General features: G+C 41.5%; 1 protein-coding gene across 1 annotated transcript; it reads left to right on the forward strand.

The window, feature by feature from the left end:
* Positions 1 to 9,778: 9,778 nt before the first annotated feature.
* On the forward strand, positions 9,779 to 10,729 carry LOC115638024 (olfactory receptor 1020-like). The gene has a single exon (XM_030539623.1). The coding sequence runs from the start codon at positions 9,779 to 9,781 to the stop codon at positions 10,727 to 10,729; it is 951 nt and encodes a 316-aa protein (XP_030395483.1).
* Positions 10,730 to 12,516: the final 1,787 nt, after the last annotated feature.

A 12,516-nucleotide genomic window follows, 5' to 3' on the forward strand; every position in this document is an offset into this window, starting at 1 on the left:
ACCTGAGGAGACAGAGAACAATCAAAGTATGGTGGTATCAAACCCCAAGGATGCAGGAAGTAGCCCAGGGAAATAGACCATTGTCTGGTTGAGTATTGACCTGATACCAGGTCAGCGTATTGCAGGTGGATCCCCGCTGACTCAGTGGTGGACTACTCTGCCACTCTTAGGGCCATGGACTGGGACCCCGTGGACTCGGGTGGGCCAGGGTCTCCCTACCCCATTGCCCTCTCAACCCTGGGGTGGCAGCCTCCCCACCTTTAGGCCAGGAGACCTGTGTTTGTCAACCATGCTCCAGAACCAGGATCGCACTGTTAAACAATAGAATACTAATTGACATGTATTAAAATTTTTGGATGTTTTTCTACATTTTCAAATATATGGATTTCAATTATAATACAGAATACAAAGTGTATAGTGCTCACTTTATATTATTCGCGTTACAAATATTTGCATTGTAAAAATGATAAGCAAAAGAAATTGTATTTTTCAGTTCACCTCATGCAAGTACTGGAGTGCAGTGGTTCTCAAACTTGGGCCGCTGCTTGGTCAGGGAAAGCTGGGCTAGTTTTTTTACCTGCCGCATCTTCAGGTTTGACCGATAGTGGTTCCCACTGGCCAATGGGCGCTGCGGGAAGCGGCAGACAGCACATCCCTCGCCCTGAGCCGCTTTCCGCAGCCCCCATTAGCCTAGAGACGCAAACCGCGGCCAGTGGGAACCATGATCGGCTGAACCTGAGGACCACAGCAGGTAAGCAAACTGGTCAGGCCCACCATGTGCTTTCCCTGAACAAGCAGCGGCCCAAGTTTGAGAATCACTGGTGTAGTGCAATCTCTTTGTTGTGAAAGTGCAACTTTACAAATGTAGATTTTTTTGTTACATAACTGCACTCAAAAATAAAACATGTAAAACTTTAGATCCTACAAGTCTATTCAGTCCTACTTCTTTTTCTGCCAGTTGCTAAGACAAACAAGTTTGTTTACATTTTAGAGGAGAAAATGCTACTCAACATTCATATGCCCCTTCATGCTTCGGTCACCATTCCAGAGGACATGCTTCCATGCTGATGATGCTTGTTAAAAAAAAAATGTGTTAATTAAATTTGTGACTGAACTCTTTGGGGGAGCATTGTACATTTCCTGGTCTGTTTTACCTGCATTCTGCCACATATTTCATGTTATATCAGTCTCAGATGATCACCCAGCATGTTATTCTTTTTAAGAACACTTTCACTGCAGATTTGACAAAACATAAAAAATGTACCAATATGAGATTTCTAAGGATAGCTACAGCACTCGACCCAAGATTTAAGAATCTTCCAAACCTGCCTTCCAAAATCTGAGAGGGATGGGGTGTGGCGCATGCTTTCAGAAGTCTTAAAAAAGCAACACTTTTAAGAGAAACTACGGAAATCAAACCACCAAAAAAGAAAATCAACCTTCTACTGGAGGCATCTGACTCAGATGATGAAAATGGACATGTGTCAGTTTGCACTGCTTTGGATCATCATCGAACAGAACTCATCATCAGCATGGACGTATGCCATCTGGAATGGTGGTTGAAGCATGAAGGGACATATGAATCTTTAGCACATCTGGCACATAAGTATCTTGCAACGCCAGATGCGCTCAGGTGTTCTTGTAAATAAGAAGCGAGCAGCATTATCTCCTGAAAATGTAAACAAACTTGATTGGCTGAACATGAAGTAGGACTGAATGGACTTGTAGGCGCTAAAGTTTTACATTGTTTAATTTTGAATGCAGTTATTTATGGTACATAATTCTACATTTGTAAATTCAACTTTCATGATTGCATTACATTACTTGTATTAAATGAATTGAAATACTGTTTCTTTTTTACAATGCAAATATTTGTAATAAAAAATTAAGTGAGCACTGTACACTTTATATTCTGTGTTCTAAATAAAATCAATATATTTGAAAATGCGGAAAACATCCAAATATATTTATATAAATTGTATTCTATATTTTTAACAGAGTGACTAATCACACAATTAATCATGATAAATTTTTTTTAATGGCTTGACAGCCATAATTTTTTCTGATGGCATTACACTGTTGACTCAGATTTACCTGGTGATCCACTATAACCCCCCCAGATCCCTTTCCACAGTACTCCTTCCTAGGCAGTCATTTCTCTTTTTGTATTTGTACAATTGATTGTTCCTTCCTCAGTAAATTACTTTGTATTTGTACATATTGAATTTCATCCTCTTTACTTCAGACCATTTCTCCAGTTTGCCCAGATCATTTTGAATTTTAATCCTATCCTCCAAAGCACTTGCAAACTCTCCCAGCTTGGTATCATCCACAAATGCTATAAATGTAATCTCTATGCCATTATCTAAATCATCAATGAAGATACTGAACAGAGCCGGACCCAAGACCAATCCCTGCAGGACCCCACTCAATATGCCTTTCCATCTTAAGTACGATTTGACGATTACTCTTTGAGAGAGGTTTTTCAACTAGTTATATAACCTCCATCTAGCCCAGAGGTAGGCAACCTCTGGCGCACGTGCCGAAGGCAGCACACGAGCTGATTTTCAGCAGCACTCACACTGCCCGGGTCCTGGCCACCAGTTCAGGGGACTCTGCATTTTAATTTAATTTTAAATGAAGCTTCTTAAACATTTTAAAACCCTTATTTACTTTACATACAACAATGGTTTCGTTATATATTATAGATTTATAGAAAGAGACCTTCTAAAAACGTTAAAATGTATTACTGGCATGCGAAATCTTAAATCAGAGTGAATAAATGAAGACTTGACACACCACTTCTGAAAAGCTGCTGACTCCTTATCTAGCCTATATTACTGTAGTTTGTTTCTGCATTAATATGGTATGTGATAATCTATTGTGATTTACCAAATTAAAAGCAGCCAACTGACAAAGAGGCCAGAGTGAATAATTCACAGCTTAGACCCTTGGAGTGTATCTACACTGCAGCCAGGAGTGTTAGTGCTAACTCCTATAAACATAGCCACTGAAGCCATATGCTAGCTAGCTCGCAAAAATATATAAATGAGAGAACCGTGGTACTGGCTTCAGTGCCAGCTGGACAAGCAAAAATGTACCATGGGCAAAGGGAGTCTTGGGGCAGCAGAGGGTGAGGGATGGGAAAGGAGCAGCTCTACTGTAGCATTGATACTAGGGATAGAAAAGATTGAGAAAGGGGTGGCTATGCTGTATAATAGGCACTAGGGGCAGCAGAGGCTGAGGGGGTGGGGAGAGCCAGCTATACTGTATAATGGGCACTAGGGGGGAAGGAAAGGTTAATGTGGCCAATGTTTTAGGTATCCTTTCTAATGATCTCTAGATCGCAGCTGATCGTATGGAATGGCGAATAGACAGTAAGAATTGTTAACCCTGAGATTTCAGTTTAAAATATTGCTTAGGTGATTAAGAGTCAATACATTTGGATATAAAAATGTAAGCTCTGGTGTGGGATGATTCAGGTCTATCCCTTGTATTATAGCCATTTTTCAGTTTAGACATGTATTCTATAAAGAATTTGGCAATGAGATTTCATCCCTCGCTAGTATGTTTGTCAGAGATTAATTAAATAACAACAAAAGAACACCTTTTACCAAAATACAATTATGTGAGCCCAAAAGTTCAACATTTAGGCATTATGAACAACAAAGCTTTGCTGACACAAAAAATTATTCACACTGGTTTTAAATTGGAATCAGACCTTATTACATGGTTAAGAAGCAGATTATGCTAGAAGAGCACTGGGAATAATAGTCTTCTCATTTGTTTTGCATTCAGATATAAATCTTTGTGTTCATCTGTAAAGGCTGGAGCAAACATTTACTTCATGGCAAGAAGTGACAGTATGTCAAAGTTCGTGCTGAAAAAGGACAGTTTTGTATTCAAATTGCAGAATATATTGCAATACACACAACTGAAATGATTATATTGACTGTAGCCAAATTGGACCATGATTTGGCTAGTATCAACGTATAAAACACTTTTCTTCTACTGGATGGAATCAGTACTATTCTGTTGGTTATCACACATTCCAGTTGACCAATTAGAGGCCTATTGTTCTGATACAAGATTATCTAATTTGTATAATTGCTGTGGCACTGAATATCCATGTGAGTCTGAAACTTGTCAGGGATTTGGGAAGAAATTGTTTGCATTTTATAATCTCAGGTCTCTGACCTTCGTGATTCTATTGTCTCGGCTTTTCCAAGAAGCCTGAGTGTGTTAGGTGCCACACTCTCATAGCAGTGTCATGGGAGTTGGGTGTTTATTGTGTATATTACCCCCCCTTTGAAAATCCCAGCCTAAATGTGTAAAGCACCTTGTTGTCCTTGCATTTTATCTGAGTAATTATCAGACAACATTTTCAAAAATACTTAAGTGAACTTCAAAGGTGTTTTAGGAGCCTAAAATCTGTTGACTTTCAATGAGGTTTAGGCTGCTAAGCCTTTAGTACCTTAAGGCACTTTTGAAAATGGGAGTTAGGCTCCTAAATGCTTTAGAATTTTTTTTAAATATTACCTGAACTTATTGAGTAAGTTTATTGGATGGGGAATGGGCACTTGTGTTTCCTGCTATCGAGGGCAACAGGAGGTTTGTTCAGAGAAAGTGCAAGCTCAGCTAAGTATGCTGAGATTTTTCAAAGCTGCCAAAGGAAAATAAATAAGAAATCAGTGTATAAATCACATAGGCAGATTTGAAAATGTCTGATGTAAAATGTAGAATTAGTTCATTATTTCTTGACAGTCATCATAGCATTCACCCAATAAAAAGAGAGATTAATTTTAGGATTAGAAATTTCTTCCCTCTCTAGGACTTTCCCTTTGAAATTAGAGGTTTGACTCTACTGACATTTTCTAAAAACAAACCAAATACCAATTTTTCCCTGCCTGTTACATTCTCCACAGCAGACGCGCCTCGGGAGACTGCACCTTCCCACAGAAGGATATATAATGAATCAGAAAAGACCTTCCCCATTCGGCAAAGGGTCTGAGGAACTATGTGCATTACTACATGTGGCAAAGGAACCTTGATAGCTGTTCTGGGATATTATGGTCTATTTACAGGGAACACGGAAGCACATGAATGCGGTGGGGAGAGAAGCTGGACTGAATAACCTGGATCCTGACTCCTGAAATGCTGAGTGAAGAGGTGACAGCAGACTCCAGATGCTGACTGACCCACCTTAGAGGTAAATCAACCTTTTCAGCCCTTCTTCTTGAAGCTCGAGGTTTTTGAAGCAATGAAACCTTGTTAGGTAACTAATTAGGATCTCGCTCAAAATCCCCACTCAATGCAAAAGGACTGCGTTTTGAAAAAGGCAAGACCTGTCACCTCGGCTATCCTAGCTCCTTATCTGGTCCCCATACCCATGGTATCTGGGCACCTCACTGTCTTGAATGTATCTAGCCTCCCACTACCCCATGAAGAGCTATTGTCCCATCTTTACAGATGGGGACCTGGCACACAGAGGGGCAGATGTATAGAGGGATGCAGACACCCTTAGGGGGAGTTGAAATCAATGGGCATAAGGTACTGCACCCAATCCGGCACCAATCCACATTTTTAGGTACCTACTGAGCTTTGAAAATCTGTTCTAAAAGTCATACATAGATTTTGTTACAAAGGAGGGAATTGAACTAACATCTCTCAAGTCCAAGGCAAGCTCTTCAAACCCTGAAGCAACTATCATTCCACTGCCAGAGACTTTGCTGGGGCATGGCGAGTGTTAACAAGATGGTATGGGTAAAACAGAGCTGATATTTGCTGCTGTGCTCAGTGCTTGAGGAGGAGACATTGGCTATGAGTAGGCTTCGCAGAATTTAGATTTTTTTAATGCAATTTTGCTGACTATTATTGATTTTTTTTCTCTGATTTTTTGCTGTTTTAATTACTACAGGAAATTCAATGGGTGGCAGGGGTAGGGTTAGGATTAGGGTTAAGTAAGCTCTTACAACAGGGCTGCCAGGGGCTCCCAGCAGTGACCAGTAGCTTACTGGTGGCTTCCTGCTTGGGCAAGAGGTCCAAGGCCCTTGGGTCAAAGGTGCAGGGAAGGCATCACTGCCCCAGGGCATCAACTTTCCATGGCCAGGGCTGAGAGGAGGAGGAGGAGGATGACAAACCCCCTGGTCACAGGGGTAGTGACTGCATAATTAAATGGCTCCAGTGATGGCCAGAAGCCATTCAGCAACGGGGTGGACCAGACCGCATCCAGGCACCCTTCTTCCCTTTCACAGCCCAGACCGGGGGTCTTAGATCTGACCAGTCGTCCCTGCACCTTGCACCTGAAGGGATGGGTGTCACCAGCCTCATGGATGTGCAAGAAGCCCTCCACAGCTCCGCTGTCAGCCTACCCCCTGTCCTGATTATTCACACTTGTTATCTGGTCACCCTAGCTGTCACTGCCCCACTCACTCGCTGCAGTGACGGCTGGGTGCAGAGGGTTCTTTGCATTGTCACAAAGCTGCTGAAACCATCCCAGCAGGCACAAGGTACAGGGTGGGCGTGGGGGGAAAGGCTGCACTAACACCAACTGTTATTGATATTTTTTGTTGGTGGTGTCAGCTGAGATCAACATTTACCAACATCTATTGATTGAATGATGCCAAGCCAAGCTATAAGTTTCATAGAAGGCTAATGGGATTAGTGGGCCAAAACCCATTAAAATCAAAGGATCTAAGTCTTGAAGTCAGTGGAAATTTTATCTTTAACTGCAGTGAGAGATAGCTCAGAATGAAGAGAATTTTTCCTGGGATGTAAAATTAACTCTGTGCAGAATCATGTCCTTACTTACCAGTTAATAAGGAATAGTAAATTCGTGCAATAAAAGCTAGTACCTCACCCATCCTGTCTCTCTAAGGATTAGTAATGCAAAAGAAACAATAGTGGCAGATAAGACAGTTGCAAACAAAAAGTGAGACAAAATTCATATGTTTAACCAAACACAAAGCAAAAAGAACAAAATGTAGAGATGATAAAAACTGATGGAATATTTTTCTGTGAGAAAATAGCAATTGGTCAAGATCAATAGACTCCATGGCAACATATTTATTTCTGCAAAATTTTCTTTAGGAAATAAAGTTGTATTTTGGTTTATAAAATTAAATAAAATAAAAATAAATTTAATTTAAATACTTTTAAAATATGCTAGTAAAATGCAATCAAAGATAACATTTTGGCAATGCAAAACATAAATCTATAAATAAAATTAATAATCACTACATTTTAAAGTCAAAATTGGAATTAAATGCAACATTTGATATCATGGAATTGCCCATGAAATGGAAATTTGGGTTCTCCACTGCTGTAATAATAAGAAATGTTTGTTACAAATTTCCAACAGAAATCATTCATGCAAAAGAGGGTACTTTTCTAGCTAAACTGGTGGTTTCTACCTGGTGTTTTGGTTTTTTAAGTAAAGATTGGATAACTGTATGACCAGTAATAACATTTTCACATCTGGGGTCTAACTACAGGGTATTTCAGATTTTATTCCTTTTTGCATAAAGTGGAAGTTCTGCTGGGTCTTTATATGCCAAGTATCCTAGTGCAGGACAATGGAATATTACCACAGGGAAGGACAGACATTCTTCTTTGTTTAGGATATGTCATAAACATGCAGCTAAGGGTACATCTACACTACCCCCTGGGTCGGCGGGTAGTGATCGATCTATCGGGGATCGATTTATTGCATGTAGTGTAGATGTGATAAATCAAGCCTGGATCGCTCTCCCATCGACTGCTCAAAGCAGGACCAATACCCAGCAAAATCATCACAGCCAGGGCTTTGTCAAGCTTGACTTTAAAAACTTCTAAGGAAGAAGATTCCATCACCTCCCTAGGTAACCTATTCCAGTGCTTCACCACCCTCCTAGTGAAAAAGTTTTTCCTAATATCCAAACTAAACCTCCCCCACTGCAACTTGAGACCATTACTCCTTGTTCTGTCATCTACTACCACTAAGAACAATCTATATCCATCCTCTTTGGAAACCCCTTTCAGGTAGCTGAAAACAGCTATCAAATCCTCCCTCATTCTTCTCTTCTGCAGACTAAACAATCTCAGTTCCCTCAGCCTCTCATAAGTCATGTGCTCCAACCCCCTAATCATTTTTGTTGCCCTCCGTTGGACAATTTTTCCACAGCCTTCTTGTAGTGTGGGGCCCAAAACTGGAGTCAGTACTCTAGATGAGGCCTCATCAACATCGAATAGAGGGGAATAATCATGTCCCTCGGTCTGCTGGCAATGCCCTTATTTATGCAGCCCAAAATGCCGTTAGCCTTCTTGGCAACAAGGGCACACTGTTGACTCATATCCAACTTCTTGTCCACAGTAACACCTAGTTCCTATTCTGCAGAACTGCTTCCTAGCTATTCGGTCCCTAGTCTGTAAGAGTGAATGGAATTCTTCCGTCCTAAGTGCAGGACTCTGCACTTGTCCCTGTTGAACCTCATCAGGTTTCTTTTGGCCCAATCCTCTAATTTGTCTAGGTCCCTAAGTGTATCATAAAATCCCTCCTTTGCCTGTTACAGGTTAAGAAGCTCAAATAACGTGGTTGGCAGCTGACCAAAAGGACCAAAAAGGGAAGATCTTTTGAAATCTGTGGGAGGATGTTTTGTTTGGGTCCTCTTTGTTGGTCTCTCGGACAGAGAGGGACCAGGGCAGGAAAAACCATATCCTAAAACCCTACCTGAAATAAGCATCCAATATTACAAAAATTGTAAGTAATAGCGAGGAAATGTGTTAGATTATCTTTTGTTTTAGCTTGTGAATTTTTCTTATGCTAAGAGGGAAGTTTATTCCTGTTTTTTGTAACTTTGAAGTTTTGCCTAGAAGGAAATCCTCTGTGCTTTAAATCTTATTACTCTGATTTTACAGAAGTGCTTCTTTTACTTTTTTCTTTATAATAAAGTTGTGCTTTTAAGAACCTGATTGGTTTTAGTGTCCTAAAAACCCAAGGGGCTGGTCTGTGCTCACCTTGTTATATTATTCTCAAGCCACCCTAGGAAAGGGAGTGAAGCGCTTGGGAGAGATTTTGAGAAAAGAAGAACTCCAAGTGGTACTTTTCCTGAATCTTTGTCTAACTCACTTGGTGGTGGCAGCTGTATCATCCAAAGACAAGGAAGGATTTGTGCCTTGGGGAAGCTTTTCACCTAAGCTGGTAGGAATAAGTTTAGGAAGTCTTTCATGCAGGTCCCCATATCTGTACCCTAGAGTTAATAATGGGGAGGGAACCCTGACAGGATACAATTTTCAAAGGCTGACAATTTTTCTTGCAGTTCACTTGGAGTTGGCTGCCCACTCATTGCAATTCCCAGCCCTGTTTGCTTGGTTTATTTCTTTATTATGGCTTCCCCTAAAATATAAAATCCTGACCCATTTCAGCAGTAGAACTGCAGCCTATTTTGTTCTGCTTTTAGACACCAGGAAGTGATGTGACTATTTGAACCAATATCTGTCTAATCTGTCTGTGTGTCTGTACTGTTGTATCTGAGCCTCTTCACCATCTGTGCCATCTGTCAAGGTACTACACAGGTTTCAAGAGAGATTAACATTTTATTTTAACCTGCAGTCTGCTCAGATATGAAATCTATTCAATGGGTAAGAGAGATGTCATTTCCTCTCCCCTGGCTTCCATTCTCCACTCAGCTATTGTTCCAATAGCCATCAGAGAGAGACAAGAAAAAAAATGCTGATATTTTTTGGGTGGATGTTGTTCATTTATGTTGCAACATTAATTTATTTCCTGTAGTCACACCCCATGGCGAACCCAAAACAGGGAAATGAAACGTCCATCACAGAATTCATCCTTCAGGGATTCTGGACTCATTGTGATCTGCAAATTCTTCTCTTCCTGCTGTTTCTAGTGCTGTATATGGCAACCATGGCCGGGAACATCCTCATCATTGCACTAGTTGTGTGTGATCAGCACCTCCACACCCCCATGTACTTCTTCCTGGGCAACTTGTCCTGCTTGGAGACCTGCTACAGCTCCACCATCCTACCCAGGATGCTGGCCAGTCTCCTCACTGAGGACAAGACAATTTCCTTCAATGGGTGTCTCACACAATTATATTTCTTTGGTTCTCTGGTTGCCACAGAATGCCTTCTCTTATCCGTGATGTCTTATGATCGCTATGTAGCAATATGCAATCCAATGCACTACACAACCCTTATGAGTGGCAAGGCCTGGCTCCAGCTTGCAGGTGGCTCTTGGATAGGTGGCTTCATAGGTAATAGCATAACAACACTGTCAATATCCCAGTTAACTTTCTGTGGCCCGAATCATATTGACCATTTCTTTTGCGATCTTATCCCCCTGATAAATCTCTCCTGTAATAACCCTCAGCTGATGGAAATGTTGGCTTTCACACTCTGCTTGATTTTCTCACTGGTCCCATTCCTGCTTACCTTGATGTCCTACATTTGTATCATTGTGACCATTCTAAGAATCCCATCCTCCACCGGGAGGCAAAAGGCCTTTTCCACCTGCTCGTCACACCTCATTGTGGTGATCATTTATTATGGAACTCTACTAATTGTCTATATGTTCCCAACGACCAGCATCCTGAGTGAGTTCAACAAAGTGCTCTCTGTCATCTACACTGTCCTGACTCCCCTGGTCAATCCCCTCATCTACAGCCTGAGAAACAAAGAGGTGAAGGAAGCCCTGAGGAAAACTTGCAGGAAATTTGTGGTTGAAAAATGCTAACTGATCAATTGCCTTAGTTTAAAATAAAATAGATATAACATAGGCTGGGATAGGGCCTGAACCGAAGCCTGCTGAAGTCCAAGGTTCTGTTTCCATTATATTATAGGGTTTCATGTCATGGTCTTACAGACGTACAGCCCTGGAGAAAGTGGAAACAGAGAGCCCTCTAAAAACCAGTTACTCATTGTTTTTAGGACCCATATCAGATTCCACAGGCTGGTGGAAGACTTCCCCTTCCCACAGAAGGATATATAATGAATCAGAAAAGACATTCCCCATTTCTCATAGAATATGAGGCACAGGGCATGTTACCAGGCATGGCAATGGTGCCTTGGTAGCAGTTTTGGGATATGATATTCTATTTACGGGGAACTTACCTGTGATAGGGCCACACGCCTATGGACTGGAAAGCCAGGAGCCAAGCCAGCCCTGGTTAGAGAAGGGTCCCCACCTCAGGGGAATCAGGCAATTTCCAATAAAAGGACAGAAGGGGGATGTGGGAAGAGGCAAACTCAGGAGGCTGAAGAGAAACTTTAGAGAGTGAATGAGGGAAAACCCAGAGACTGGGGGAATTGCTCTATCTAGGAAGAGCTGGGAGAAGGGTGCTAAGGTGGGCAAGACTCACAGGAGATGGGAGCAGTTTGGGGTGTAGGAAGCTGGAGGGAAGATGTCTGTGTTTAGGTTTGAAATTTAAGTTAATAAGTGAAAATAAATGAAACCTAAATGACGACTGTTGTTATGAGACTGGACAAACCTGGGAAGAGTTTATTTAGGGAACAAAGAAGAGCAACTGAGGTGAAGAGCTACATTCGGACTTGCCTGAATGCCTCCAGGGAGTGCCCTGAAGGGGCCACTCATCTACTCTGACTGATTTTGTTGGGGGTTGGTCCTGCTTTGAGCAGGGGGTTGGACTAGATGACCTCCTGAGGTCCCTTCCAACCCTGATATTCTATGATTCTATGATGCAATTATACTGATGTAAAGCTGCTGATATCAGTATAGTTGATCCCCCTATGGGAAGGGGAATAACCTATACCAGCATAAGGGATGGCAACATTGGTTAACTGTGTCCATACTAAAGATTGTACTGGTAGAATGATTTCCGTAACAGACTCACACCACTAACCAGAATAGTTATACCGGTGCAAAATCTGTGTGGGGGCCTCGCATATGTGAGTCCCTGTGAAAATATTTCAGTGCATTCATGGCTTTGAAAAGTACTCCAGTAAACCAAGGAAACTGGCTTTTGCATTAAAATGGAATGCTGATAATCTACACTGATTAACGAAGCAAAAGTGGCTGACTGATGGAAAGAGGCCTGAGTGAATAATCTACAGCTAGGCACTTATACACTGCAGTGGGGAGGGGGAGGAGTGAGGGGAGCATTGAATAGACAGTTGACATCATTATGGTAGCTCTACTCTAGTTAGCTTGCTAAAAATACAAGTGAGGAAACCACAATATCAGCTTCAGTGCCAGCTGCACAAGAAATAATATGCCTTGGGCAACCAGATGTGCTTGAGCAGCAGTTGCTGAACTCTGCATTGAGGGGTAGCAAAGGGTGAGGGATGGGAAAGGTGCACTTTATTGTATAATGGATACTCAGGATAGCAGAGGACGAAGGCTGGGAAAGGGGTGGCTATGGTATATTATGGGCACTATGGAGAAGCCAAGGTTAATATGGTCAGTGTTTTATGTATTCGTTCTTATGATCATTAGATGGCAGCTGATGATAGAGAATGACAAATGGACAGGAATAAATAAGAAACCTGTGATTTCAGTAAAAA

The sequence above is a fragment of the Gopherus evgoodei genome, chromosome 21, assembly GCF_007399415.2.
Source record: "Gopherus evgoodei ecotype Sinaloan lineage chromosome 21, rGopEvg1_v1.p, whole genome shotgun sequence".
In the NCBI taxonomy this organism is placed as follows: domain Eukaryota; kingdom Metazoa; phylum Chordata; order Testudines; family Testudinidae; genus Gopherus; species Gopherus evgoodei.